This window comes from Platalea leucorodia (assembly GCF_965183815.1).
Source record: "Platalea leucorodia genome assembly, chromosome: 18".
NCBI classification, from domain to species: Eukaryota; Metazoa; Chordata; class Aves; order Pelecaniformes; family Threskiornithidae; genus Platalea; species Platalea leucorodia.
The window spans coordinates 7,745,558-7,768,962 of NC_138840.1; the positions used below are offsets into that span (position 1 = coordinate 7,745,558).

The 23,405-nt window shown below is 69.6% G+C and overlaps 1 protein-coding gene across 1 annotated transcript; it reads right to left on the minus strand.

The window, feature by feature from the left end:
- Positions 1-711: 711 nt before the first annotated feature.
- COL16A1 (collagen type XVI alpha 1 chain) lies at positions 712-21,979 on the minus strand (the record flags this gene model as incomplete). Its single annotated transcript, XM_082329356.1, has 70 exons — positions 712-914; positions 1,012-1,089; positions 1,179-1,355; positions 1,443-1,509; positions 1,586-1,774; positions 1,873-1,917; positions 2,024-2,059; positions 2,139-2,228; positions 2,381-2,431; positions 2,566-2,619; positions 2,700-2,753; positions 2,866-2,910; positions 3,169-3,213; positions 3,308-3,361; positions 3,571-3,642; positions 3,794-3,856; positions 4,152-4,187; positions 4,288-4,341; positions 4,459-4,503; positions 4,633-4,686; positions 5,035-5,088; positions 5,195-5,248; positions 6,685-6,729; positions 7,095-7,139; positions 7,308-7,388; positions 7,661-7,696; positions 8,119-8,235; positions 8,318-8,362; positions 8,460-8,513; positions 8,615-8,668; positions 8,764-8,817; positions 8,899-8,964; positions 9,041-9,067; positions 9,213-9,266; positions 9,389-9,457; positions 9,526-9,579; positions 9,810-9,845; positions 9,923-9,964; positions 10,036-10,089; positions 10,166-10,288; positions 10,422-10,529; positions 10,656-10,691; positions 10,766-10,882; positions 11,072-11,125; positions 11,231-11,266; positions 11,396-11,440; positions 11,546-11,656; positions 11,745-11,780; positions 11,899-11,934; positions 12,040-12,156; positions 12,352-12,387; positions 12,653-12,697; positions 12,981-13,019; positions 13,193-13,288; positions 13,367-13,411; positions 13,552-13,614; positions 13,762-13,797; positions 14,016-14,060; positions 14,141-14,182; positions 14,364-14,426; positions 14,607-14,633; positions 15,098-15,133; positions 16,130-16,183; positions 16,649-16,780; positions 17,109-17,189; positions 17,281-17,556; positions 17,645-17,768; positions 19,552-19,669; positions 19,804-19,866; positions 21,904-21,979. The coding sequence occupies 70 exons, from the start codon at positions 21,977-21,979 to the stop codon at positions 712-714; spliced, it is 4,869 nt and encodes a 1,622-aa protein (XP_082185482.1).
- Between the last annotated feature and the right edge of the window lie 1,426 nt (positions 21,980-23,405).

Consider the following 23,405-nt stretch of genomic DNA (forward strand, 5'->3'; position numbering starts at 1 on the left):
GATATCCTAGGATCAGGGCTGGGATCCCCCCAGATCACGGCTGGGATCCCCTGGGATCAGCACTAGGATCTCCCCAGGAGCTGGTCTGGGATCCTCTCAGATCACGGCTGGGATCTCCTTGAATCAGGGCTGGGATCTCCCCAGGAGCTGGTCTGGGATGCCCTCAGACCAGGGCTGGGATGCCCTGGGATCAGGGCTGGGATCTATGGGAATCAGGACTGGGATCTCCCCAGGAGCTGGTCTGGAATGCGCCCAGAGGCAGGGCTAGGATCCCCCCAGATCAGGGCTGGGATCCCATGGGAGCTGGGCTGGGATTCCACCGAGGCAGGGCCAGGATGCCCCAGGATCAGGGCTGGGATCTCCCCAGGATCTCCCCCATCAGGCCCAGGGCTGCAGGGCAGGAGGGGGCTCAGGGGCACCGTGCCCCCCGCCGGGGTGGCCTCAGCCCCGTGTGCTGGTCCAGGGCTCCAGGACCGGGCAGAGCAGGGTCCCTCGGGGACGGGGATGGGGACAGGGATGGGGATCCAGCCCGTGGCCGATCAAGGAGGCGGGAAGCGTGGGAGCACCAGCATGGGTGTATTTGACCAGGCAGGATCCACCTGCCCTCGCGATCGATCACGATGGAGCTGTACAACACCCCGGCACAGCGGGGAAACAATATTAACAGCAAAGGCGGGGGGCACGGGGACCCCCTCAGCCGAAGGGACCCCCTCAGCCAAAGGGGCCCTTGACGTTTTTGGGCTGGAAGAGGGGCTGCTCCAGGGGCACGGCGCCCAGGCACTCCGCCGGGCTGCAGTGCCCCGTCTTGCCCGGCTGCCCTGTGGCACCTGGGGGGCCGGGGATGCCGGGGATGCCCTGCTGTCCCACGGGGCCCGGGGGGCCCATCTTCCCATAGCCTGGTGGCCCTTGGGGACCTGGAAGAGATGGAGAGAGAGAGGGAGGTGGCAGGGTGCAGGGCTGGCAGCGAGCCCCAGCATGGGGCTGGTGGCCACCCAGAGGGAGGGGGCTCACCTGGGGGTCCCGGGGGGCCGCTATCCCCCATCATCCCCACGCCTTTCTCCCCTTTCTCTCCTTTGGCGCCTGGCTCACCTGGAAGAGAGGTGGGTGGAGAGGGGTGAGACCATGGCACAACCGCGGCACTTGGGGACACCGGGAAGGCCCTGGGGAGCAGCACCTACCCCGCATGCCTGGCACGCCCTGCCGTCCCTCTCTGCCGATCTGCCCTGGCATCCCTGGGGAGCCGGGGGGTCCCGGCCGGCCGGGCAGCCCGTCCTTCCCCGGGGGACCGGGTCTCCCTGGGGATGCCACCATCTCCACTGGGAAGTGCATCCGGGAGGTGTAGTACGCCATCCGCTCTGCGGGGAGAGGTGGCTGCGCTCAGCGCCGGCGGGAACGAGGCAATGCCGGGGTGCGACCGGCCCTCGCCCCCACCGCCCCCTTACCATCAAACATCTTGCTCAGCTCCTGCTGGATGAACCTCTTGATCTCGTCGTAATTCACCACGTCTCCCTGGGGACACACGAGGGGCCGTTGCCACCGGGCCCCGCGGGGTACGGGGTCCCGCGCCCCGGCCATCCCTCCTTACCATCATCCCTGGGGGGCCCGGCAGCCCCGGGCTGCCCGCAGGTCCTGGCGAGCCGGGGGGGCCCCTCTCTCCCGCGGGCCCCCGTGGCCCCACGAGGCCCATGGAGCCGCTCTTCCCCGGCCCCCCGGGCATGCCGGCTCTGCCCTTCTCCCCAGGGTAGCCTCTCTCGCCGGGGGATCCAGCTTCGCCCTGCGGAGACGCGGAGAGGCAGGGCTGAGCCCCGGCACCCCTGGCCACACATGGGGCTGCGGGGCGCCGGGACGGCCGCGGCCGGGCTCTCCCCTCACCTTCTGGCCAGCCGGTCCCGCGATGCCAGGTTTTCCTGGGGGACCCTGGGGAGACACAGAGGAGCGGGGTGGGAGGGATGTCCCCTGCGCAGGCACCCTGGGGACACCATGGCCAGGCCAGAGGGTGCCACAGTCCAGCCCCCACTCGTACCTCTTTACCGACGGGTCCGTCTGGTCCCTGCTCCCCCTGCAAAATCAAAGTGGGTGACCAGTGCGGTACAGGTCTCAAGGTCTGCAGCTGCCTCCCCGCACCCCGCTGCACTCACCGGCGGTCCCGGGTGGCCCGGGGGTCCCGGCTGTCCTGGCATCCCTGGCAGACCTCGCTCCCCCACAGAGCCCCGCTCGCCCTTCAGCCCCTGCATAAAGGCAGGAGGGAGCCCGGAGCGTCGGAGTCAGCGCAGGATGGGGACAGCAACCCCCAAACCCACCCTCCGAGGCACCCACCCGGCCCCCACATCCCGCAGCTGGGGCTGTGACGGGGCAGGGTCGGGCCCCAGGCAGTACTCACCACTCCGGCGAGGCCAGCGGGACCCGGCTGCCCTGGGCTGCCAGGGGGGCCCTGGGGGCAGAGAGAGGGGTGTCAGCTGTGGGGGGCCATGGAAATGCCCCCACTCCCTGCGCTGGAGGGAGGCCCCACCATGCCCCCGCCATGGGCACCATCCCGGTGTGCCGAGGGGGGCAGGTCCAACTTACAATGAGCCCTGGGGGTCCCTGCCGGCCTTGGGGTCCCATGGGTCCGGGGTCACCCTGAGGAAGGCAGCGTGATGAGGGGCAGCGTGGGACCCATCCAGCTCAGGGCTCCCGTGCCCACCCACCCCCTGGCTCACCTCTGCTCCCGGCCGGCCCGTGCTCCCTGGGGGGCCGGGTTTGCCGCAGTCACCCTAAAAGGAGGCAGGGACACCGTGGGCAGCACAATGTGTGGAGACCCTGGCCCAGGACTGAGGTCACCAGGGCTGTCACCACCGCGTGTCCCCCAGTGCCACCATCGCTCACCTTCGGTCCTGGGAGACCCGGGTGCCCCGTCTTCCCCTTGAAGCCCTGGAGGGAAAAAAGAGCTGGGTGGGGGTCCCGGCTCTCAGGAGCAGATCAAGGCAGGTGACCCTGAGCCTGGTCTCCGCTGGGGACCGCAACTTGCAGCACCCAGGCTGGGGGGGATGCCCAGCCACCCCCTCGGGCTCAGAGCCCCTGGGAGCATGCAGTGGGACAGTCCCAGCTCAGGGGACACCCAGACCTGGCTGCAGGGACATGCCAGGCACCGAGCACCAGGGAGGGGTGCCAAGGAAGGCTGTCACTCACCGGAGGACCCATCATCCCTGGTGGCCCAGGGGGGCCAGGGTCACCCTGGGGAGAAAGAGATAGGGGTTGGGGGTGTCCTGGGGGGGTTGCAGCGTGGCTGCTCCCCCCACCAGCACCCGGGAGAGCCCTGGAGCCTCACCCGCAGCCCTGGCTTGCCGTCCTTGCCGTCCAGTCCTTCCAAGCCTGCGGGGCCCTGCAGGGACGAGGAGGGGGTGTCAGAGGCTGGTTTGCACCGAGGAGCTCTGGGGGTCCCCAAGGGACCTGCTCTGGGCACCCCAGGCCATGGGAACAGGTCCCTGGGGAGCAGATCCAGCCAGCAGCACTCCCCAGGAGCACCATGATACCACTGGTCCTGTCCCCTCTGCCCCCAGGGGTGGCAGGGTGGCATGGAGGGGGTCTTACCTGGATGCCTGGAGGTCCAGGAGGTCCGGGGGGCCCTGGCATCCCCGTGGGCCCACGCATGCCCTCGCTGCCCTGCAAGAGCCACAGGAGGTCATGGGAGCAGCCCAGGCCGGGCACCCCTCGGCCACCCTGCAGAGCAGGGGCCAAACCCGGCCACCAGCCCGAGGGATGAGCGGTGCCACCATGCAGCCACATGCCGGTGGCACTCACCCACGGCACTCACCTTCTCGGCTGCGGGCCCTGGTGGCCCGGCCGGACCGACCTTCCCTGGGAAGCCGGGGGGCCCCTAAAGAGAAGAAGGGTGTTGAGTGAGGGGGGGGCATCGTGGCAGGAGAGCCCAGCCCCACACAGCCCACCATCTCCAAACCAATTTTAACGGGTTTGCTCTGGGGCTGCTCTCCAAACCCCGTCCCATGGGACGTCCCTGTGTCTGTCTGGGAGAAACCCCTGTCCCCAGCCCCGGCCGGCTCCCCAGCCCCGTGGGGACATGGGGACACACAGCTGGGGCTGAGCATCATCTCCTGGGGACACCTCACTGTGCCGGAGCATCGCTCCCCGCAGCCCCAGCGGGATGTACTCACCGGCGGCCCCGGGAAGCCGGGCTGGCCCTGGAAACCCTGCGGAGAGACGAGAGCTGATCCGGGCCCCGACGGCTGCATCCTGCCCAACGGGGGTCCCGGGGATCCCCGTCCCCGTGGGCCCCTCGGGGATGCTCACCTGGTCCCCCTTCTCGCCAGCACTGCCTGGGAGCCCACGCTCGCCCCTTGGCCCCTGTGGAGAGAGGGGATGAGGTGGGTGGGGAGCACCTTGCTGCACCCGCAGCCACCACCGCTGCCCCCAGTACCCCCCCAACAGCCCCCCCAGCAGCCGATCAGGGTGGGCACCTACCGCTGGTCCCGTGGGACCGGGGAGGCCATCCAAGCCGGGGGGTCCCTGGGAAGGGGAGGAATGCGGTCAGATGGATGTGACTGGAAGGACCTCAGCCCCGGTGCCCGCAGTGAGGGGGCACCTGGGAGAGCCCCCAGCCCCTCCGCCCCGGCAGCATGGCCCTGAGGGACTCACCAGTTCCCCCTTCTCCCCAGGGGGGCCCACGTAGCCTCGCTCGCCTTTGATGCCCTGGGGAAGGAAGGAGATGAAGGCCCCGCGCAGGACAGGGGACGAGCTGGGACATGGGGCCCAGATGGGACATGGGGCGGAGGGGATGGATGGGGAAGGATGGGGCACAGACAGGGCATGCACGGGGCACAGACGGATGGGGCATGGATGGAGTGAACAGCCGGGCAATGGATAGGGCACCGGGAATGTGTGGGACAGAGGATGGATGGATGGGACAGGGATGAGTCCTGCAGGGACATGGCTGTCCCTGGCAGCATGGGGAGCCCCAGTGGGCACCAGGGAGGGACACGGGGACACACAAGGTGGCTGGGGGCTGGCAGATGCTGCCTGGCTCCCCGCGGTACTCACGGGAAGGCCGGGGGGACCCGTCGCGCCGGGGTAGCCAGGCTGCCCTGGAGGTCCCTGTGCAGGAGGAGGAAGATGCTGAGCCACCTGCAATGCCCCAGCCAGGTGCCCAAAGCCCACGTGGCACTGGTGTCCCCCCGTCCCCTCCTCCCACACCACTCACCGGCTCCCCTTTGGCTCCGGCAAGCCCGGCAGGGCCACGTTCCCCCTGGAGACCCTTCGAGGGAGAAGAGAGGAGCTGCAGGGGGTCTGTTGCGGCCCCTGCCCGGGGCTGTGCCCACCTGCCAGCACAGCCGGGCAGAGCGCGGGGCCAAGGACCCGGGCACAGCCCATGGGGTCTGTGATCTCCGCCAGCCTGTGCCGGCCCCAGCCTGCCCGGCACCTCCAGGCACCAGGGAGGACCCGCTCGGCACCCGGCTGAGCTCCCTCCACCCATGGTGCCAGCCAGGTGCAGCGGGTTCAATGCCCGAGCGTGGCCGGGTACGCTCACACCCAGCCGCGGGTCACTGCTGCCTGTGCCCCCCACGCCGTGGCCCGCGGGTAGGACCCCTAGGCAGCCCCGGTGCCACGGGGCCGTGGAAGGCTCAGCCCTGGAGGGGCTGTGTGGGGTGCCCAGCTCCCGGCACCCAGGCCACTGCCCAGGACACGCTTTAGACCATAGCTCCAGCCTGGTGCCACCCGCTGCCTCCCCGTCCTCCCGGGGCACGCCAGGCACGGGTGACAGCCGGGAGCCCCTGGGCTCCGTGTCATGGGACCGCTGGGGTGGGTTAGTGGGGTGACGTGGTGCTGAGGCGGTGGAGGCGGGACAGGACACGCTGGCACACCGCAGAGCGACGACCCACACAGACCCACAGAGACCCACACAGACTGTGGTGTTACGGTGACATTAGTGGATGAGGGGACAGGAGCAGGACACGGCTGGCGCCGGCAAGGGAGGACAGGATCCTCCAAGAGCCGCTGGCGCAGCCCCACCGCCACCTCATGCTAGGAGGGAGCACGGGTGGGAGCAGGAGGATGAAGATGAAGATGAGGATGAAGATGAAGATGGAAATGAAGATCAAGATGGAGATGGTGGTGGAGGCTGGCTGACCCCAGCGGAGCTGGGGACCAGGGGAGGAGGAGGATGAGCCCAGGCAGCACCGGCTGCATGGAGGGATCCTCCCGGCACGCACAAGGGGAGTCCCCAGGGCAGCTGGCGACGGGGCAGCAGCTGGGTGCCACCTTGTGCACCCAACACGCTCCACAGGAGCTGTGATGAGCCGTGGGCACCAAGCCGGGAGAGCAGGTCCCCGGCATACCGAGCACAGCCGGGCAGCCGAGCCAGGCCAGCCGGGGACTGCGGCCATCCCCAGCACACCCGGGTCCCACAGCGAAGGGCCCCAACACGGGGCACCGGGGGCAGCTGCACCAGGACCAGCGAGTGCCAGCGCCAGGTCCCTGAGCTCAGGAAGAGCATTCCCGAGCCTGCAGACCGCGGGTCTGCTGAGACTCCCTGCATGGGGATGGAGGTGGAAATGGGAGGATGGAGATGGGGTGGAAGGGGAAGGGGGCAGCTGGGCTGCGGCTGCTCCCAGGAGGGACAGGGACAGGGGACACAGCCAAACCAAGCGGCAGCGACAGAGGGCACAGAGCAGAGCCGTGCTGGGTCCTTACGGGCAGTCCGGGTGCGCCAGGCGTTCCAGGAAAGCCTGGGGGGCCCTGAGGGGAGAAACAGGGAGGTCACAGCCTGGAAATGGCTCCCGGGAGCCTGGGCTGAGCCCTTGGGGCACCGCAGAGTGGCCAGGAGTGGGCTGGCTTGGCCTCAGCCTCCCACCAAGCCGGGCTCCTGCTCCATCTCTGGGCTGGCAGCGCCTTTGCCTCCGTCTCCAGACTCGCCGGGGGACAGCCATGCTGTGCTGCACCTCCGCCTGGCCGTGGCCCCGGCCCTCTGCCCATCACCACGGCCTTGGGGCAAAGTGCCGGGCCTCCTTGGCAACTTGCGGTGGGGGGCTCCAAGTCCCCCAGGACCATAACATGATGCCTGCACAGCCCGGCAGCCCCCCACCCCGGGCAGGGGTACTTACGATGGGCCCGGGTGGCCCCGGGGGTCCCCGTAGTCCTGGTGAGCCCTGTGGAAGAGACGGGTGCATTGGGCGTGACCACGGTGCGGGGACAGGGACCTGGCCCTGCTCCAGCTCCGAGGGACACTGAGGGACCTGTCATGGCCCCTGTGGCCACTGGGAAGGGCTGGATGGCCAGAGGAGCGGGACAGCGCAGAGGATGGGGAGCGCACCCACCTGCTCGCCTCTCTCGCCAGGGATGCCCGGGGCGCCCGGCAGCCCGGGATCGCCCACGCAGTCTGGGTCAGGACTGTCACCCTGAAGGGAGCGGGGACACGTCAGAAGCCAGTGCCAGCTCTGCCTGCTGCCCACGGCCGAGCCCCGCCAAGCCCTGCCAAGTGCCCCCCAAAGCAACCTCCGCTCCCCAAAGCCCCGGCCGCTCCCACAACAGGGCTACGGTGCCGGGTCCTGCCCCAGCGGGGACCATCCCTGCAGCACCCGGCGGCACCCTGGGGACCGGGAAGCCAGACCGGGGTAGCAGCTCAGCCCCAGGGGCAGGGAGAGGGTGCCAGGTGGCACAATTCACTCACCCGCGCCTCCTCCGCACTCGGGAACTGGGCAAAGCACTGGAAGAAAACCCAGGAGTCACCTGGGGATCCCCTGCAGGGATGCACTGGAGGAGCCGCGGGGCACAGCAGGGCATGGAGCCCTGCATCCTGCACCCCTCAGGTGCTCAGCACCCGCTGCTCCAGCCTGCACCGGCCCCTGCACAGGACAAGCCCATCACCCTCCCCGGGGACCCCATCCAGGCAGGTGGGAGCTGTGCATGGGAGCCTGCCTGCACACCGGGCAGGACCAGCGTGCCCAGAGCGTGCCCAGAGCGTGCCCAGAGCGTGCCCAGCCCTGCAAGCGCCTGCTGCTCTGCACAACTGCCACACAAGCCGATGCCCGGGGGCTCGGGAGCATCCCTGCACTTCACCCCAAGACCCACCATCATCAGGGGTTTTTGGGCACCGGGATTCCCACCCAGAGGTGGGCAAATACTCACGTGGGCGCAGCTCTCGGTGCCAGGGGCGCCCGGCATGCCCCTGTCCCCCTTCTCCCCCTTGACGCTGCTGGGCGCTTCGAAGGCTGCCTGCAGCTGGACGCAGTCCCCGCAGAGGGTCTGGGAGGAGGCGGGGAGTCAGGGGCACCCCGAGGAGCTCGGGGTCCCCTGGAGGGAAGGTGCCCCATCCCCATGCTCTCACCTTCAGCACCTCAATGTTCCTCTCGGCCATGACGGCCAGCGGCCCCTGGAAGAGATGCAGGAGGGAAGGGGACGGTGCCCACGCTGGGGGGAGCAGGATGGGTGCTGCGGGGGGAGCCGCTGCGGGCACAGGCGCTACCTACCAGGTCTCCGGCCGGTCCGGGCAGTCCCGGTAAACCGTTGTGTCCTGGCATCCCCTAAAGCCAAGGAGAGAGCTTGAATATTTAAATCCCGTGCTAAAAGCTGGGCAGGATCAGTCTCAGCTCACCCACTGCCGCTCCCATCTCCCATCGCTCACCTGGCGGCCTGGGGCACCGGGGGGGCCAGGGGGGCCGGGGGCTCCGGGGGGACCCTGCAACACCCCAAAACACAAACAGAGAGAGGCGGGGGGTGAGGTGGTGGGGGGTGGGGGGCTGGCGGGCGCAGAGCAGCGGGGGCAGCACCCACCTGCGGGCCCGGTTGCGGCTGCCAGGACATCCCAGTCCACAGTCCTGGGGCTCCCTGGGGCCGAGAGAAGGGAAAGAGCATTCAGCGGGGCTGAAGAGGAGCCCGGGGGTGCCCATGGGTGCCCATGGTGCTTACCGGCATCCCGGCGTAGCTGGGGTCCTGGCGGGGGCTGGGAGGGCAGGCGCACTCCCCGGGGTCTCCCTGCAGAGAGAGGAGGTGAGGGCAGGGAGGGCGGCGGGGTGGCAGGGGGTACGGCTCGACCCCGACCCCGACTCACCTTCTCGCCCCGGGCGCCCTTCTCCCCCTGCGAGGAGGAAAGCGGGAGATGTGCGTTAGCAGGCACCCCCTGTGCCCCCCACCCACGGCCGGGCGAGCACCGGGGCACGGCGGCTCAGCACCGCGCTGCCCGCGCTCACAGGCACGGCCCCTCTGCCACCCCCTGTACCTACCGGCTGCCCGCTGGACCCGGGCACCCCGGGGAGCCCCCGCTGCCCTTCAGGGCCCTGCGAGGAAGAGGAGGGTGAGGAAGCTCAGCTCCGGGCTCGGACTGTGGCATGGTGGTTTTTAGCCAGTGTCAAGGGGCTGGGTGAGGACGGCGATGCCTGTCCTGGAGGGCAGGACTTACCGGTGGCCCTGTGATGCTGGTCCCTGGTGGCCCAGGGGGTCCCACGGCACCTTTGGGCCCCGGAGATCCCTGCAGAGGAAGGACAGCAGGAGTGGGGGGACAGGGTGGGGGGGGAGGGCTGGGGGACGCTCCCTTACCTTGGCACCTTTCTCTGCTGCCATCCCCGGGGGTCCCTGGGGTCCGGGGGGGCCCTGGGGGCAGGAGAGGGCATTAGCTCCCCCCGGCAGCCCCAGGCAGCCCCCCTGCCCACCCAGCGAGCCGCGGTGACAGCGCTGTCCCCAGGGTGGTCTGGCCAGGACCCCGCTGCCACCACCCGCACCGGGGGGCTGATGCTGCAGGGGTGCGATCCCCCCGCTTGCAGGAATCGGGGGGCTGGCGGCTGCCCATCTCCCAGGGCTGGGCAGCCCAAAACGCTACTTACGGGTGTCCCGGGTGGTCCGGTGCTCCCGGGCTCTCCCTGGGAAGAACAGCGCGTGAGAGCCGGCAGAGCTGCCTGGCATGGCACGGCATGGCACAAGCACCCCGCACACCCACCTGCGGTCCTGGCTGGCCGATCCCCCGCGGTCCCGGCTCACCCTAGGGAGACAGAGGGGCAGTGAGCGGCCCCAAAGCCGCCCCCCCATCCAGCCCCCCATGGCCCCGCTCACCTGCAGCCCCTTCAGCCCGGCGGGGCCCTGAACCCCCGGCAGTCCCGGCTTCCCCTAAAACACACCAGGGTCAGCCCCGAGGGCACAATGCCACCGGGCACCCACGGCACGGCGGGGAGGGGGCACTCACGGGTCTGCCCGGCTGGCCGATGCCCGGGGGGCCCTGGTCGCCTTTGGCCCCGGGTTTTCCCGGAATGCCAACAACATCCGAGAAGTCCCCAGTTGGAGCGGGACTGGGCTCGCAGGCGTCTCCCTGCAGAGGAGGGAGCACAGGAGGGGAGAATGGGATGGGTGAGGGATGGAGGTTGGGATGGGTGAGGGATGCAGGGGGCGGGTGACACTGGGGTGATGGGACGTGGGTCCCCACACAAGCACGGGGGTCTCACCTTCTCGCCTTTGGGGCCAGCCGGACCCCTGATGCCAGGCTCACCCGACAGCCCCGGGAGACCGGCCATGCCCGGGGTGCCTGGGTCCCCGGGGCTGCCCACATCCCCCTGGCAAAGAGAGGGGACAAGGCTGGCAGGGGGGCACGCAGCACTCCCAACCCCACAGCCCGGGGAGGCTGCAGACCCCTCTGCTGCCCCCAGCCCCGCTGGAGCCCCCTCCCCAGCCCCTCTCACCTTCTGTCCCTTCTGGCCAGCATCGCCGGGTCTGCCCTGGGGGAACGGAGGAATGGGTCAGGCCAGAGCATCCCCCAAAACGGGCACCTGCGAGGGCGGGGGGCACTCACCGCTCTGCCCGGGGGGCCACCCTGGCCCCTCTCCCCCGGTGGCCCGGGCACGGCCAGCACCGTTGCTGCCCCTTCGAGGGCCTGTGGCGCAGGAGGGCACTGCCCGCACGGCTCACCCTGTGGAGGGGACATCCCAGTCGGAGCACGGCTTTGGGGGCCAGAGCACTGCGAGGGGGCCCTGCAGCCCCTGCTGCTCTCCCCATCTCAGGGCTGTCCCATGCAACGAGTTCCACGGGACTCAGCTGGGGAGGTTTCAGGAATGGGGCAGGGAGCGGGGTCCCGGGGGGTCCCCATCGCAGGGCTCACCTTCTCTCCTTTGAGCCCCTGCACGCCTGGATCCCCTTTGTCTCCCGGGAGCCCCTGCATCAAGAATCCACAGCAAAGATGAGAGTATGGCCCCCAGCACCCGGCTCCTGCACCCCTGGGCTCCCAGCACCCACCCTGAGCCCCCGCATCCCCACTCACCGGTCTGCCCGTGGGTCCGTCCTGGCCGCCATCCCCCTGCAAGACATTAGGGTCAGGATCAGGCCCCGAAGGAAGCCAAGCCTGCCCCGACCCCACGGGGCGATGCAGCCACTGCTGCTCTCTCAGGGGGTGCAGAAAGGGGGGGTGGGTGTTGGGGTCACTCACCTTCTCACCCTTGATGCCAGCCAGCCCGGGGAGCCCCGCTTCACCCTGCTGAACGCCCCGTGCGGTCACACACCCAGCACCCACACGGCCCCGGGGCGGCCGGGGCACCCCTCCAGCGTGGGAGACGAGGGCTCAGCCCCGCGTACTCACCAGCGGCCCCGGCTGCAGCAGCGCCGGTGCCGGCACACCCTCAGGCCCCTCGGTGGGACCCCGCAGCAGTGCGGCGAGGACACGGGCATCGCAGGACAGGCAGGAGTCCCCCTGCCAGGGCAGGGAGAGGGCACGGCTCAGGGGGGCTGCGGGGACTGCCTGGCGAGCAGGCGGGTGGGATGGAGGGATGGACACTCACCTTCTCCCCTTTCATCCCGTGGATGCCGGGATCTCCCTGAGGAGGAAACAGAGGAGCTGGGCCAGGCGCTGCCAGCGCGGGATGGATGGTTTCTTGGCGTCCCCCGCTCCAGCTGGGGATGAGCCAGCCCACCCCTCAGCCCCATGTCACCTACCCTGTCCCCTTTGGGTCCCGCGGGGCCAGGTCTGTCCTGGGGAGGAGGAAACAAAGAGGAAACGTTAGGGATGCTGAGCCGAGACCCTGCTCTGCCCTCCACCCCGCATGCCTGCCCACAAGCCCCCAGGTTCAGACTCACCGAGACCCCGTCCTTGCCAGGCGCTCCGGGCGCTCCCCTGGGTCCTGGCTTGCCGGGCAGCCCGGTGGCACCAAGCGTCCCCTCGGAGACAGTGGGACACACCTCGCATGGCTCACCCTGTCCACGGGGACAGTGAGATGCAGCCCTGGGCTGGGGGGTCATCGGGGTGGCCCCCGAGATGCCCCAAGCAGCCCCGAGCCCAGGGGATGGGCACCGCGGTGGAGCCGTGCCGGCAGGGGCTGCCGTGCCCGTGGCCATGGCACAGCGAGGCATGGCACAGCCCCCACCGGGCCACCCTGCTGCTGCACCCACCTTGTCTCCTTTCGGCCCCAGGACACCGGGGGGTCCCTGCGGGAGGAAGGCAGGGGACAGGGCTGCTTCAGGGAGCCCTGAGACCAAGGTTTGCCCTGGCGATGCCACCCAGCACCCCTCAACTCCTGCCACCAGCCATGGCGTGGGACGGTCCCAGCCCTAAACGAGGCTGCCGGCTCTCCCAAACCCCTCTCCGTGCCTGGGCTTGGATCCTGCTGCTGCTCTGGCCAAGCAGCCCCAACCCTGAGCCAAGAAACCCATCCCTGACCCCGGGCTTTGGCTCCAGGCTCACGGTACTCACGGGTGTCCCAGGCGATCCTCCGGGTCCAGGAGCTCCTGAGCTGCCCTGGAGCCAGAGACAGGAGAGCCTGAGCCCACAAGGGAGAAAGCCACGGCTCCCAGCACCCCCAGCACCCTTCTCCCCCCGGGAGGGTTCCCTGCCCCCACAAGCCGAGCCCTGGGCCACCCAGCTGGGGCTTGCCCAGCCAGCGGCACCACGAGCCAACGCTGACTCAGCTGTGGCAGATCCGGCTCCAGCCGGGGATCCCCGGCACGACCCACCGCCTGCTGCGCCGAGCTGCCCTTGGGCAGGACGGGGGGCGGTTGGGACCCCTTTTCCTCCCACTCACCTTTTCTCCCTTTGGACCCGGGGGGCCACCAGGGTCACCCTGAAAGGGACAGAGGATGGCGTTAGCCCTGCCCGAGCGCCCCGGCCAGCCAGCCCCATTGCAGAGCCCGAGGGGGCACCTCGCCCCCTCCTGTGGTGATGCCCATCCGCAGCCACCGTGTGCTGAGCCGGGGACGCTGCCCAGGCACAGCCCCATGGCACGGGCATCCTTACCGGCTTCCCTGGAAAGCCAATCCCTGGAGAGCCTGGCTTCCCCGGGGGCCCCGGCTCGCCGGCCAGCCCCTCGGGTCCCACAAGGCCAGGGTCACCCTGGAAGGCAAGGGGGGTGTCAGTGCCAGTGCCGCTGCCGGGTGCCCCCACCCTCCCACCCCCTGAGCCCCCACCTACCTTCTGGCCCTTGGGGCCCACCACGCAAATCTCTCCGGGCCGGCCCTGCCGGGAGGAGAGCGGGGTGTGAAGGCTCCGCACGTGCAGCGCCGTGCACGCCATGGGGCGGGCTGCTCCAGCGGCTGGACCCCGCCACCCCGGGGGGTGCCGCAGGGGATGCCCAGGTACCACCCCGTACTACTCACATCGCGCCCCGGGCGCCCCGGCTTGCCCTGCAGTCCCCCGTCGCCCTTCTCGCCCTTCTGGCCCTGTAGGACAGAGGGACGTCACCCATGTCGTCTCCCATGCTACCCGGGTTGGCACCGGCAGGTCCCGGCACCTCTGCCGCCATCCCGGGACGTGCAGGGCAGTCATCCCCGCTGCAATGCCGGGACCCACGGGCGGGCTGGACTTACCTTCTGCCCATCGGCACCGGCTGCCCCTGGGAGCCCCTGCGTGGGAACAGCAGGGCAAAGTGGGTGCCCGCGGGTGGGCTCATGCAGGGCTTCCCTCCCACTCGCGCCACCGCTCCTTTCATCCCACCACCACCCACTGAGCTGTCTCCTTGGGTCCGGACCCCCGCGCCCCAGCCCCGGGTACGCATGAGACGTGGTGGGGGGAGCACGGCCAGGTCCCCGTGCCGCGGCCCCATCCGCCGAGCATCACTTACCGCCTCTCCGCGCTGCCCCTTCTCGCCCCGTGGCCCCTCAGCGCACTGGGGAGGAGGAGGGAGTGGGGTGAGGAGGGCCAGCAGAGCCAAAGTTGGGGTACACGGGGGGGGGGGGGGTGTCTCACCTGCACGGGGCCGCCGGGGTGGGTGCGCACGCAGTCAGCGCCCTGTGGGAAGGCAGGAGGCAGCTCAGGGGCTCTGCCTGCCCCGGCCATGGCCGAGGACGGGGGGCCATGGCGGGCAGGAGCGCTCCCCAGGGCAGCGGGACCCCCGTGTGCTGAGGACCACCGCAGGGAGTGCCCCCAGGGCAGGGGGGTCCCTGCCCACGACACGGCTGGGGACACTCACACGGTCGCCTTTCTCCCCCTTGCTGCCAGTGGTGCCGGGGAGGCCACGCTCGCCCTTCCCGCCCTGCAAGAGAGGGGAAGTGTGGGTGACGAGATGGGGAATGGGTGTCCCCATGTCCATGTGTGTGCCCACAGCGGGGCCCACGGCTCCTGCACAGGGATGCTCCAGGCACAGCCGAGGGTCTGCATAGCCACATCCCTGCTAGAGCTGGGCTCTGCATGTCCTGGGGGGTGACAAACCTACCTTTGGACCCGGGGGACCAAGCGTGACCTAGGGAGAGAGGAGACAGGTGTCCAGCAGTGTCCGGAGCCCTGCAAGGGCACAATGCCTCCAAACGGCAGCAGGAGAGAGCCCCATCCCTGCTGCAGTCCCCATCCTCCCATCACCCTGTCCCCAAGTGCCACCCCGGGAGCCCCATGGGGCACACAGGGTCCCAAACATCCACCGTCCTCCCATCATCAGCCCCACGCCTCCAGCCAGAGGTTGCCATAGGGATGGGGCCACATCTGGAAGGGATCAGAGACCTTCCCCGCAGCCAGATGTTGCCAGGCCCCGGGCCAGGAGGAACCGTGGGTCGCAGGGGGCTGGCAGCGATGGCAGAGCGGCAGATGACACTGGGCCAGCACCCCGGTGGCTTTTGCCAGCCGCAGCTCACAGCCCAGCCCCAGCAAATGGGTCAGGGTCCCCATCTCCTCCCGCCAGCACAGCCCAGTGCTGCCCGGTGGCACACTCACATTTGCCGAGGCCGTCTGTGGCGAGCAGGGCGGGCACTGGAAGAGATGGGGATGGAGGCTTGCACCGGCTTCATGCACCACCCACGGCACCCACAACCCTACAGCACCCACAACCCACTCCCCCGAGCACCCCAAACCCGAGGGGCTCACCCAGCAGCATCTCTCCCCGCCAGCCCTGGGGTGCCCATGGGCACAGGGGGATGCCTGGGACAGAGAAGGGAAAAGCCAGGAGAGCATTTTCCCCCCACTGCATCCCCGGGGAGGCGAGGAGAGCGGCTGGCCTGGCACCCGGCTCTCCCTGCGGCTTTGTGGCTTGACCGCAGCTCCACCAGGCCAAACCAGCTGCTCCAGCGTGCTCCCATGGGACTGGGGCCAGGAGGATGGGGCTGCCCACACCCCACGCCCGGGTGCCGGTGCCAGCAGGGCTGAGCGCAGCCCCCTGGGCTTCCATCCCCCAGCCAGGGCCAGCCCCACACCTCACCCCCTCACTGGGTGTCCCTGGCTGCCAGGGGTGGCCCCTGCCACCCTGCGGGGAAGCGACAGGGAGCAGAGGGTGAAAAGAAAAGCCAGGCGGGCTTGTAGCCCCCGCAAGCCCCATGGCCCCCAGTCCACACTGTGGGACCCAGTCTGCACCCTGGGGATCCCCAGCAGGATCCCACCGTGGGGATGCAGCAGCCCCAGGCAAGGATGGGGCACGGAGCGCACTGGAGATGCTTCCCAGCTCCAGCAGCGCTCTGGAGACGCTCAGAGGGAACAAAGAGGCTCTTGGCCATGGCTGGGATCGCTCCAGCAGCAGCGAAGAGTTAAGTGGGGCCTCAATTCCTGCTCGGGGGAGTAGAGCAGCGGCTTCTGCAGGCGTCCTTGCAGCTCTGGCAGCAGCAGAAAGTTCCCGAATGGAACAGGGACAGACCCAGCTCAGGGTGTGGATGGGCCCCAGCACGACACCGGCACCGGCAGTAGGAAGGGGAGTGGAGCCAGGCGTGCCGGGACTGGTGCAGCTGGGCTGGGACACCCTCTCCCACCTCCCCTCACCTTCTGCCCGTGATCTCCCTTCAGGCCAGTCCTCCCCGAGGTCCTCACTGGCTCCTGTGGAGAGAGCAGAGTACCCATGGGTGCTACCTCCCCGTGCACCCCTGGGCGATACCTCCCCACGCACCGGGGATTATGCTGCCTGTGCACCCCAGGGTGCTACCTCCCCATGCACCCCTGGGTTATCCTGCCTGGGGCACCCATGGGTGCGACCTGCCTCGGGCTAAGCTCTGAGCCGGCAGCTCAGCCGGAGCAGACCGGCGGCGGGGCTGCAGGAGCCCTCCCCTCCCTCGCTCCCTGCCGTCTGGCCGCCACCAGCTCCCTCCCTCCCCTCGCACTGAGCCTGGCGCGACGGAAAATGTGAGACAGGGCTTTTCCAGGGGCTGAATCAACGCGGCTGCCGGCTCGGCAGCACCAGGCACCCGGCGCAGCGGCCGAGCACTGCCCACCCCGCGGGGCCGGGAGCATCCCACGCCGGGCTGGGGGCCTGTGCCAGGCTGCCGGCGGGATGCGGGAGCTCACCGCGCCCAGCGGCTCCTCCAGGCAGAAGCAGCGGGTGTACACCCGGCCCTCCGGCTGCGGTGAGATCTCGATGAGGTTGCTGCTCTGCATCAGCTCTGCTTGCCGACGGGTCTTGGGTGCTTCCACAAGGCACTGCTGGGAAAGAGGGGGGTCGGAGGGCTGACAGGGTGAGAGCCAAGAGCCCCAGCCCTGCCTGAGCACCCAGTGCGATTCGGGAAAGGGATGCATCCTGCACCGTGCCCTGTGCTGGCCATGGGGACAGGCATCGAGTGATGTCCCAGGGCTGGTGGAGAGCTGCTCTGCGTCCCCAGCCACCACGAGCAGGAGGTGACCCACAGGGGAGCTCTGGCTAAGAGACCTGCCCTCACCATGCCTCAGTTTCCCCTCTGGGGAAAACCCTGACCATGCAGGGCAATGCCAGGGCGCTGCCGGGACCGGGGTGGGGCTCGGGGGGACTCACCCCGCTGGCCGAGATCTCGCAGCACCCCTCCTGCCTGGCCAGCTCGGCGTCACAGTAGATCTGAGCTTGCTGGATGTCGAACTGCAGTGGGAAGGGGGCAGCAGGTCAGGAGCAGGCAGGGACGGATCCTGCACCGCAGGCAGAGCGTGCCCGCACCCCCACGGGGACTCACCCGGACCGGGGTGCCGCGCACGGCATCCAGCCCCAGGAAGGCGTTGCCCTCCGGGGCCAGTGCTCGCCAGGATGCCAGCGGCTTGGAGGAGATGGAGGCGCAGTCGAGGTGGATGGAGATGGAGTGGCTCTGCACGGCCACCGCCACCTTGTGCCACCGCCCGTCGAAGAGGGACGCCACGGCCTTCCCCGCGAAGACAGCGCTGACGAACGCGGCCCCCGGCGCCCTGGCTTGAAACTCCAGGCTCTTCTCAGGGCCATGCACGGCCAAGGAGAGCTGGGCAGAGAGGGGACAACACCGCGCTCGGGGACAGCTCCTGGCTGTCCCCTCGCCGCTGGCACGTCCCACCACCCCAGGGCCGTACCTGGGGGTAGCCCTGCCGGTCGGTGACCTGGAAGAGGTACCAGTGCTCCCCGGTGCTGTTCTTCTTCAGCAGCAGGGTGAGGACGAGCGTGAAGGCAGGGGGGAGGCCACGGGGAAACACCTGCCTGCGGGGACAGGCGTCAGGGGCGGCCAGACCCTGCACCGAGCTCCGATGCCGGCGTTTGCACCAAAGCCGGCGGCAGCACCAGCCCCAATACCCCCACCCACATGGCACCCGCTGGCAGCATCACCCCAACAGCCCCCATGGGTCCCGCCAGGGTCTGTCCCCATCGGTGCCATCGGGGCAGATCCAGTCCCGGCCCCACACGGCAGCGCCTGGACCTGGAGCTGTTTGTGTCTCAGGCGGACGGCGGGCTGTGGCTGCCGGAGACGCCAGCACTTATGCAACAGGAGCTGAACACAAGGCAGACGGCAGAGACGCTTCCTCCCGTCCTGGCACGGCACGGGGAGCTCGGACCGTCCCCCCAAAGCACAGGCCTGCACCCCTCGCACCAGCCGGACACGCATGCGGTGGAGGGGGCCGAGCCCAGCCTCCCCCAGGCACCCCCATCCCCATCCCTGCCCCACGGCACAGCCACCGTCTCCACCGCGCACCCCCAAACACGGCCCTCCTGGGGCGGCTGCAGCACCTGGGGCCATGCATTTATCACCATGGTATTGAATTTTGTCCTCAGGCAGCTGGGAAATGCATCCCTGACCCCACGGGCTCTGTGGGACGGATGCTCCCACGCAGGCAGTGGGCAGTGGGCAGCCGTGGCACCCACCTCCCACCGGCAGCCTGGTCCCCCCTCGCACGGCGGGGAGCAGGGCAGCCGTTCCCCGGTGGGACCATGCCCAGCTCGCCCGCAGCCCACTCAACCACTGGAAATATTTGCTTCGGGCTCCACTCAGCTCCTGGCCTCGGCTCCACCACGCCAGCAATTTTCCAAGCCACCGCTCTGGAGCGGGACCAAGGCATGGAAAGCAAGCAGGACCTGGCGGTCCCCTCTGCTCTCCGCAGGGCACAGGGATGTCCTCATGGGGCACCCAAGCGCAGGGCCAGGGCAGAGGGGCACCCATGGGTGCCCACCCGGGACTCACAACCTGGCTGCTGGGCCACCCTTGTGCTAAGCGCTCCCCAGGGCTGTCTCTGGGCTGCCACAGGCACCCAGCCAAGAGCAACACCAGCCCGGAGCATCCGCCATCTCAAAGCCATCTAAGGACTTGGCTGCCCAGGTCAGGAGCCAAGGCTGGGTTTCCTTCGCCCTCAGGAGAGCCCTGTGCCCGGCGTAGCCGTGTGCCAGCCCCGGGGTGATGTGGGGACAGGCGGGCCGGAGGAGGTAGCCGTGCAAACCGCAGCAGCTTCCTCCAGGAACAGCTCCCGAGGACGTGGACCTGCTCCCACCTTGCCACGCTGCAGCATCCCTGCCAGCCCTTGCCCGTCGGGCACGGCCGGGCAGGACGTGCTGGAGACGGTGGGGCTGAGGGCTGGTCTCTGTGTGCCTTCCCCAGCAAACCCCTGTGGCCCCAGCAAACCCAGCAGTGCCTGCTCAGAGCTGTGCAGCGTTTTGAGCTTGTCTAGACCCCAGCGAGCGCCTGCCAAGCCGAGGAGAGCAGACACAGAGCAGCCACAGAGCCGCGGTTGCGTAAGGGCTGGCCACGACCCAGCCGAGCTGCTGCAGCCCGTGATTTACTTTCTAGGAGGAAGGTGGCTTGGGAAGCCCCGGGGCTGCACCACCGGCACCTCTGCGTCCCCCCGGGTGCCACGGAGCTGCCTGGCCTCTCCAGCACAAGGTAAGGGTGAAGTCTAAAGAGCTTTGCCCGGGGCCCCATCCTTAAAACACGCAGGGATGGTGCCCACTGGCGCTCTGGCCACCAAGGGCCACCCCACGAACCACCTGCACTCACTGCGTGGGCTGGACCAGCGGCACGGCACCCAGCCGGAGCACCACCGGCCCCCTCGGGTTGCGGACTTTCTTGATGGAGGAGATCTTCAGCAGGTCGAACCTTTTAATCAGGTTAAAACCTGCAGGACAGAGTGGAGGGGGTGAGACCTGGGTGCCGAGCGCTGACGCTCTCCAGGCAGGGCAAGGAGCCCATCCCCGGGGAGTTGGGGCTGTGCGGGACCCCCGTCTGCAGGGTGAGGGGGGCTTTCCTTACCCGTTATGTTCTCATACTTGCCCCCGACCAGATCCTCGTCCCAGAGCTGCGGGCACAGCTCCCCTGCAAGGCAAATCAGCACATCACCGCCATGTCCCCAGGGACGCTGTACAAGCGGGGTCAGACCGTGCGGAGCCCCCCAAGTCCCTGCAGGTCTCGGGGCGCTGCCGGGAGCTCGCCCCGGCCCCCCGGCACGCCGAGGCTGCTGGCAGCCACAGGGCAGCACGGCTCCAGCAAATACGGCTCCCACGACAGCATCGTCTCCTTGCAAACAGCCCTCCAGGAGCGAAGCAGCAGGTTTGGAAGGGACGGAGGGTGAGCTCAGAGCTGGCGCCGGCCGCCTCCCGCAGCAAGTTCACCAGGTGAAATGCTTTTCCCAGTTGCTGCGTGTTTTGCCTCAAAACAGCCCCGCAGCTGGAATCGGCATCAGGAGACTCGGACGGGTGCCACAGACACGCAAGGCGGGGAGATGGCACCCAGAGCTGCCCGCTGGCCTTCCTGTCCCATCCGGGTGACATCTTCGGACCTGGTGGCCCCAGGGGACAGGCACGAGGGCCGGGCCAGGGGATGGGGAGAGGCTGAGCCGCAGGAAATGCCTTGTCAGTCGCGATCACGGGGATGCTGGTGCTGTTTGCAACCGCGCTGATATATTATTGCTCCAGCAGCATCAATCCACCTCCGCTGGATGCTACCAGATGTTGGGAGGCGCAAGATAGAGGAGGAAACAATGGGGTATTGAAGGAGGAATATGTTTTGTCTCCATGCACACACCAGACCTGGAGGGGCTGTTCCCGAGGGTCGGTTCTGGCCCCCGCCGCCCCACTGCCCACCTCCACCCCAGGGCCAGGCACCACCACGGCGCGTCTCCCGCAGGCTGACCGCTCGCTCGCACACGGCCAGCAGCAGCGCAGGGAGGTGCCCCTCGCCCTCGGGACCCCCGGCACGGCGGCAGCAGCGGGGGCCGCGGTACTGGAGCTGGCCCCACAGGCACGTGTTGCAGCCAGGAGCGGAGCCCCCTCCTGCCGGCGGTGAGATCATCCGCAGCGGGGCAGGGGGCGGAAAGCGAGGCATAAATCACCTCCGGCACAATCTGCTTTGAAGCCTCTCCCGGCCCCAGCGCTGCCCCTAAGGGAAAACCTCATCTCCCCAGCCCTCATTTCTCTCACGAAGGGTCCGGAGCTGGGTGGCCATGCCGTGCGGGACAGTGGGTGCCGGTGCCGGCCGTGGAGTGCCTTGCACGGGCAAAGCGGGGCAGCCCCCGGGCCCTGCCGGGATGAGCCACCGCTCCACCCCCGCAAAAACTGATGCAACCGTGGCTTTGCTGCCAGCAGCTCCTCCCCGCCATCCGCCTCGAGCTCACCCCGAGCTGCGGCCAGCCCCATGCCGGGACCCAAGCACAGCGGCCGCGCAGCCAGGGAGGCCTTGATGGGGATCCCCACGGGCTCAGTCATCATCCCCCTGTCCCCAGCTGCACGGGGACAGCCCCAAGCCCTCCACCGGTGGCATGCACCATGGCCAAATCTCTCCCCACCTCGCAGCCGGAGGCCAAAACCCCCTCAGGAGCTCTGCGCATCCTCGCCGCTGCCCCGAGCGGTCCTGGCTCACCTACAGAGCAGCCCCCGCTCACTCCCGCCCGGACCCAGCTCCCGCGCGTGCTGCCGGACGGCGCTGCCTTTGCCGCCAGCTGGCAGCGAGGGCCCCGCGGCCGGAGCATGGCCAAGCCCGCTCCCTCCGTGAGCACGGCCTGGGCCATGGGGTGTTCCCGGCACTCGGCTGCTACGGGGGCGATGGCGGGGTGTCCCTGGGCTGGCTCCCCGTGGCAGGGCTTGCTCAGCTCTCCCTGGTGCCCTGCCCGCACGGGATGCTGAGCAAAGCCCCAGAGCCACGGTAGCTGGTGCTCAGCAGGGAGCTGATGTCCCCAGCCGCCACTCCGGCCGCCAGCGTGCCGGCCACCTGGCACGGCTCATGGTGTCCCCTGGCCACCTCTGCCCTGTGATCCCTGGATCTGACCAGCCCTCTTCTCCCTCCTCTGCCCAGGGACAGGCAAGGAGGAGGCTGCTCCTGTGCAGACCCCAAGCCCTTGCTCCCAGTGCCCCTTACCTTCTGCCGGCGGCAGCTCCTTCGCCTCGCAGGCGCTGACGAGCCCCACGAGCGCAAGGGCCCAGAGACCCCTCATGGTGCCCACGGCAGCAGCTCGGGGCCAACGTGGCTGCCTGCAAGGGAGAGAGATCAGGCAGCAGTGGGACAGGCATGTGGTGGGCATCATCCTGCAGCCCCGGAGCTCGCCCGCACTGGGACGCTGCCAGCAAAGCCACGAGCATGGAGCTGATGCTGACCCACTCAGCCATGGCTCGGACAGGTTTTGGGGGTCAGTGTGGCCCCCATCCACTGCTAGATCCCCCGTCTGCTCCATAAGAGCCCAGCATCCCAGAATTCACAGGTTCAGTCCAACCCCAGCACCCAGTTTTACTCCAAACATCCGGAAACGCGGAGGCTGGGGTGCCCCAGAGCAGAACCGGGTGCCTCCTGGGAAGGTCTCGCTCCCTCCTGTTTTATCTCCCGGTCCCGTGTGGATCCCTGGGGTGGCCCAGGCCCTGCAGGTCACCCCGACCTGGCCTCCCTCCTGCCTGCTTCCTGCCACGAGGCAAGGCAGGGATGCAGGCAGCCGGAGCCGGGCGTTGTGACAGCCCGGACACGTTGGGCTCCGCTCGCCGCTGCAAGAGCGGGACATGCATCCCTGCGCCTTCGTCCCCGCGCAGCGGTCGGGGACCCTTGTGACCGGCGGCCTCTGCCCTGCCTGCACTCAGCTCTCCTGCACCCCCCGGCTCTTCCCTGCCTGCGCCCCAAGCTCCCCTGCCCCGAACCTCCTGCACAACCCCTGCAACCTCCCGGCCCCCCTCTGCGGCTTCCCGGCTTCCCTGGCCTGGCACCCCCTGCGCCCACCCCTGCTCCCCATGCACCCACCCTGCTCCCACTCCTGTTCCCCCTGCACCCACCCGTGCACCCGCCCTGCACCCACTCCTGCTCCCCGTGCACCCCGCGCCTGCTCCCCGCCTTTCTACCCCCGCACCCTCCGCACCGGCGGGTCCCCACGGCTCCGGGACGCCGTTCCCGGCCCGCCCGCCGCGGGGCGGTGACAAATTACGATTAATTACGGGGGAATCCCCCGTTCCGCGGCCCCCCGACGGCGGGGCCGGGCCCTGCCCCGCTCCCCGTGCCCGGCAGCGGCGGGGTCCGGGGCTCACCTGCGCGGTGCTCGGCGGGGCCCGGGGCTGGCGGGGCGGGAGCGGGCGGTGCGGCGGGTCCGGCCGGTCCGGGGCGGTGGGAGCGCGGCGGGACACCGGGAGCTCCGCCGCGCCGCCCCCGCCGCCTTCCCCGCCTCCCTCCGGGGGGGCCCGGGCCGTCGCCCGGCGGCTGCCCGCCCTCCGCCTCCCCAACCCGGGGGGGCCCGAGCCGCCGCCCGCCTTCGCATCCCCGCCCTCCTCCTCCTCCACCTCCTCCTCCTCCCCGCCGGGCGCCTCCTCCGGCAGCGCCCTCCCCACCCCGCCTTCCCCCTCCCCCGGGGGCTGCACCCCCGCCCGGAGGAGGGGACCCCCTGCGGG